Raw genomic sequence first — 6,000 nt, forward strand, 5'->3', positions numbered from 1 at the left:
TAAGCCACTCACAACACAACAGCTCTACAAACTCACAGGCGCACACATTACAAACGTGATTACACTTCCAGAGAAAGAATTACTTCTGACTTCCCTTCCTGTCCCTAAATTACTCCGGCACAGAATTCCAAGTGTCGTGCTCCGCTGATGAAAGTGTGAATCCCGTCTGCCTGTGGAGTACGACACGGATCCTGTTGCTAGTTGAGGGGATGGGGTCATTATCGTAATTGGGGTGGGGGCCCTTAGGGATGTTTTACTGGAGGTTGTCGGAGCAGTCCACACCCACTGCAGCGAGGGGGTGGGGCTCCAACAAACATTCCAAGTCCAATGATGGAAAAAGGATGATTTGATTGTTCCTGAGTGATCAAAATTCCTAATAATTAAAGGTCTTCCATCCCCTCCAGCAGTGATTCCCTTAATCTTGGTACCTTTTGGGGTCTATCCTAGAGTCTTAACAGAAGCCATGCTACCTCTTAGAGAGTGAACGAGACATCTTTTGGGCCTTACACTGGCCCAGACACATCCCCCTTGACATGGGGCGAAGGGCTCAGGTGGATGACCCGCCTGCACCCTCCCCTGACTGGAATCTCTTGCACCTTTTGCCAAGGCTGAAACCCCAGTGGATTTCGAAGCCTCCCTTGATCCCTCGCGCCCCTCCCCCCACCCTCAAGGCACCAGGTCCCCGCTCTCCCTGCGCTCACTGTGCCCAGTGTTCATACCTTGCCCCGTGGGAATGACCTGCCTCGATCACCGCCTGTAATTCTTTTCCACATAGAAACATAGAAATTTACAGCGCAGAAGGAGACCATTTTGGCCCATCGTGTCTGCGTCAGCCGACAAAGAGCCACACGGCCATTGGTCTGTAGCCCTAAAGGTTACATATAAACCTACCAACAATGACGGAAAGGCAAAGAGCAACCAGCCCAACCAGTCCGCCTCACACAACTGCGACACCCCTTATACTGAAAACATCTACACTCCACCCCATCCTGGGAGAGGCAAACACCAGATAAAAATCCAGGCCAATTTAGAGAGGAAAAATCTGGGAAAATTTTTCTCCGACCGATCCAGACGATTGAAATTAGTCCAGGAGATCACCCTGGCCGTATTCTACTCCCTGCAGTCCTTAACATTATATTTGCGCTGTCCATCAAAAGGTCATCCAGTCCAATCCCAATTACCAGCTCTAGGTCTGTAACCTTGCAGGTTACTGCACTCCAAGTGCCCAACCAACCATCTCTTAAAAATGGTTAGGGTTTCTGCATCCACCACTCTTCCAGGCAGCGAGTTCCAGATCCCCACAACCCTCTGCGTAAAGAAGCCCCCCCCCTCAAATCCCCTCTAAACCTTCCACCAAGCACCTTAAAACTATGCCCCCTTGTTATAGACCCCTCCACCAATGAAAATAGGCCCTTACTATCCACTATGTCCAGGCCCCTCAATATTTTGTACACCTCGATGAGGTCTCCTCTCAACCTCGTCTGTTCCAATGAGAACAAACCCAGCCTATCCAATCTGTCCTCATAACTAAGATTCTCCATTCCAGGCAGCATCCTAGGAAATCTCCTCTGCACCCTCTGTAGTACAATCACGTCATTCTAATAATACGGTGACCAGAACTGCACGCAGTACTCCAGCTGTGGCCTAATCAAAGTATTATACAATTTAAGCATAACCTCCCTGCTCTTATATTCTATGTCTTGGCCAATAAAGGCAAGCATTCCGCATGCCTTCTTAACCACCTTATCCACCTGGCCTGCTACTTTCAGGGATCTGTGGACAAGCACTCCAAGGTTCCTTTGTTCATCTACACTATTAAGTGGCCGACCACCTAATGTGTATACCTTTCCTTATTAGCCCTCACACTTCTCTGAATTAAATTCCATTTGCCACTGCTCTGCCCACCTGACCAGTAAATTGATATCCTCCTGCAGCCCATGACTTTCCTCTTCATTATCAACCACACAGCCAATTTTAGTGTCATCTGCAACCTTCTTAATCATACTACCTACATTCAAATCTAAATCATTGATATATACCACAAAAAGCAAGGGACCCAGTACTGAGCCCTGCGGAACCACACTGGAAACATCCTTCCAGTCACAAAACATCCATCAATCATTATCCTTTGCTTCCTACCTCCAAACCAATTTTGGATCCACTTTGCCCTGTATCCCTTGGGCTTTAATCTTCCTGACCAGTCTACCATGTGGAACCTTACCAAAAGCCTTGCTAAAGTCCATATATACTACATCATACCCACTCCCCTCATCGACCCTCTTGGTTACCTCCTCAAAAAATTCAATCAGGTTAGTCAAACACGATCTTCCCTTAACAAATCCGTGCTGACTGTCCCTAATTAATCCTTGCCTTTCCAAATGTAGATTTATCCTGTCTTTCAGAATGTTTTCCAATAATTTTACCACCACTGAGGTTAGGCTGACAGGCCTGTAATTACTCGGGCTATCGCTGTCTCCCTTCTTAAACAAGGGTACTACATTAGCAGTCCTCCAATCCTACGGCACCATGCCCAAATCCACAGAGGACTGGAAAATGATGGTCAAGGCCTCTGCTATTTCCTCTTTTACTTCGCTCAACAACCTGGGATGCATTTCATCCGGGTCTGCGGACTTATCTACTTTCAAAGCTGCTAAACCCCTTAATACTTCCTCTCTCACTATATTTATTTCATCCAGAATATCATACTCCTCCTCGATAGCAGTATCTGCATTGCCCCTTGCCTTTGTGAAAACAGATGCAAAGCATTCATTAAGAACCCTACCAACATCTTCCGCCTCCACACAAAGATTACCCTCGTGGTCTCCAATAGGTCCTATCCTTTCTTTAGTTACCCTCTTACTCTTAATATATTTATAGAACATCTTAGGGTTTTCCTTAATTTTACTGGCCAAGAATTTCTCGTGCTCTCTCTTAGCATTCCTAATATCCTTTTTAATGTTGCGTCTGAACTTCCTATAATCCTCTAAAGATTCTATAGCATTTAGCCATTGGTATATGACATAAGCTTCCATTTGTTTCTTAATCCTCCCCTGTCAGGGCCCAAGTTTCGGGTGGTTGGAGCAACTAGTTTAGTTTGGAGTATGTTAGAAATTGCAATTCTCGGATATTAGTTGCTCCAGTTCTAGTGAGTTAGTTTAGGTTGGCTTTAGGTAAGGTATTTTTTTTTCAAAAGTGGGTGTGTCCAGCCACTCAGGCCCGTTTTGCAAGTTTCGGCAGTGAAAACTTACTACAAACTAACTTAGAATAGATTAAGTGTCCACTTTTGTAAGTTCTGAAAAACCTTACCTCGAGTTAAGTTTAGTGCAGGCACAGCCAGAGACGGCAGGTGGGAAGCATTAAACACAAAGGACACAGCAATGTCACAACAGCTGGGGGTAAGGGAAGTTAGAGGATTTTCCATAAACACCTTCACAACAACATTAAAGAAGCAAAGTACATTTAAAGCACCAAGCACTAAACGAAGAACAAAAAGTAATAAGCAATTAATTAATAAAAAATAGAAGGAACCCTGCACGTAAAGCACCAAGACCAAAGTAATAAGCAATCAATCAATAAAAAATAGAAGTCCTACCTTTACGTGAAGGGAAGGTGTCTCTCTCTCTCTGTATCTGACAGTGAGGGGTGTGTGTGTGTGTGTGTGTGTGTGTGTGTTTGTGTGTGTGTGTGTGTGTGTGTGTGTGTGGTGGGGGGGGGTGCGGTCTGTGTGTGTGGTGGGGCTGTGTGTGAGGGAGTGGGAGGGGGTGTGTGTGTGGTGGTGCAGGAGGGTATGTGGGTGTGGGGGGGCTGTGTGTGTGGGGGGTGGGAGGGGGTGTGTGTGGAGGTGGGGTGGAGGCTGGAAGGAGGCACCCCTGCTCTCTCCTCTGGCCCTTCGATCATTTCGAGTGCCCCCCCAAACCACGCTCCTCCATCCCTTGCCATGCTCCCCCTCCATCCCTGTAGCCGCGCTCCCCCCCTCCCCACCCCGGTAGCCACACTCCCCTTCCATCCCAGTTGCCACGCTCCCCTCCCCGGTATCCACGCTCCCCCAAGCCTTTGCGCAGGCACGCATGCTCCAACGCACCTGCGCAACGCTCTCGGCACTGACAAGAAGGCTGATCCCTAGCCCCGCCTCCCTGCAAGCTGCGATCGGCTTGCTCCGCCCCAGGGAGACTACGCTGTGCCACGCCACGCTCCAGGAGGACCGGAGAATTGCTGAAGAAGATTCCGGTGCACCTTCGGGCCCAGGCAGGTCATGTAAGTCTCGGAGGTGCGCTGTTTTCGCCAGAACCGGAAACTTGGGCCCTAAGTCCCTAGACATCAAGGGGGCTCTAGAATTATTTTTCCCAGCCTCTTTCTTTAAGGGCACATGTTTGGCCTGAGCCTTCCGGATCTCCTCCTTGAATGCCTCCCACTGTTCCGACACTGATTTCTCCACAAGTAGCTGTTTCCAGTCCACTATGGCCAAATCACTCCTTATCTTAGCAAAATTAGCTTTTCCCCAATTCGGGAATTTTATTCCAGGCCTATTCTTGTCCTTATCCATAACCAACTTGAATCTGACTGAATCATAGTCACTGGCAGCCAAGTGCCCTCCCACTAATACCCCTTCAACCTGCCCAGCTTCATTCCCCAAAACTAAATCCAAGACCGCCCCCTGTCATGTTGGACTTGCTACATAATGATTGAACAAATTGTCTTGAATGCATTTCAAGAATTCTGCACCCTCTATACCCTTCACACTAAATTTGTCCCAATCAATATTTGGATAGATAATCCCCTACTATTACTACCCTATGGCTTTTGGACTTCACATCATGAAGAATTCCAGCAGGATGCTTCAACCTTTCACTTCACATGGAGTTTCTATTTCCATAGGGCCAAAAATTGCGATCGGAGGCTTCCGACTGAAAAAAAAGTTATGCGCGTACCTGGTGGTCCCGGAGGAACGAACACTTGCGCTCCGAGGCCTAGATGCACAGCCAACACAGAATCCCACATATTCCGGGAGTGTGTGCGCATCCTGGAATCGCGAGGGCCTGGAGCACCAATCACAATGTAGTATTCTACCCCTAAAAACAAATAAAACACAAACATAAGTTAAAAAAACACTTCACTTTTTAAAAATTAATGGAAGTTACATTAATTTAAATGTTTTAGAGAAAAATTTACTTTATTAAATTAAAATAATTTTTTTTAATAGTGTTAAAAATAAACTTACCATCATAGATAGGGTTTTTTATATAAAAATAAGTAATAACATTTATTTTCGCTATCTATTAAAGCTCAAACACTAGTAAAAACAGGCCAAGAGTTTGAAGGACATTCTCTGGGCAGGAGTTGGGGAAATAGCCCAAATTTCCACACGCGAAGGCCCTTCTCCTGGGGAGGCATGTGATCAGTTAAAAGATATTTTGACAGATCGTGAGTGCCGGGTTCAGGTGCATGCGCTTTGCACACCTAAACCCAGAATTTGCGGGACCTCTACTGGCGCGTGTCCACATTGTAAGCTCCTGGAGAGGCTGCAGTTTCAGGGCCAGTATCTTTTCCTTTTACCTCTCTCTCTCGTTGTTTGATCTTTTTTTGTTTTGTGTTTCTGCCTCTTCCCCTCAGCTCCAATTCCTTCTCTCAGTTATTTATCTCTATTTTTAAGGAGTCAGACACCCTAACAAGTTATCGGCATTTGTAGCAAACACAAGAAGGTTGCAGATAATCGCTGGGAACATGAGAAAGACCGAGAGAGATGGTAGTGCAGCGGGAGCTCCCATTACCTGAGGCCTGCTCTAAGAGTTGTGCTTCAGAGAGCCACAATAGGAAGAACTACCTTTCTACCATGCCTATCGCAACCTCAGCACTTTTCAGCCATTGAAGTGCATTTTGGAAACACAGCATCCCGTTTACACAAACAGCAATGAGATAATGACCAGATCATCTGTTTTTTAGTGATGCTGATTGAGGGATAAATATTGACCTGGACACCGGGGATATCCGCCCTGCTCTTCT

The 6,000-nt window shown here is 46.5% G+C and overlaps 1 protein-coding gene across 2 annotated transcripts in view; it reads right to left on the reverse strand.

Annotated features, from left to right (window-relative positions):
• Positions 1 to 5,011, reverse strand: part of LOC139265786 (ephrin type-B receptor 1) — a 605,412-nt gene extending 600,401 nt beyond the window's left edge. For both annotated transcript variants that reach the window (XM_070883211.1, XM_070883210.1), the window contains exon 1: positions 4,929 to 5,011. In XM_070883211.1, the coding sequence (XP_070739312.1) occupies positions 4,929 to 4,998 (70 nt within the window). In that variant the 5' untranslated portion in view covers positions 4,999 to 5,011. The remainder of the gene's footprint in view (positions 1 to 4,928) is intronic.
• Positions 5,012 to 6,000: the final 989 nt, after the last annotated feature.

The sequence above is a fragment of the Pristiophorus japonicus genome, chromosome 6 (genome assembly GCF_044704955.1).
Source record: "Pristiophorus japonicus isolate sPriJap1 chromosome 6, sPriJap1.hap1, whole genome shotgun sequence".
Taxonomy (NCBI): Eukaryota; Metazoa; Chordata; class Chondrichthyes; family Pristiophoridae; genus Pristiophorus; species Pristiophorus japonicus.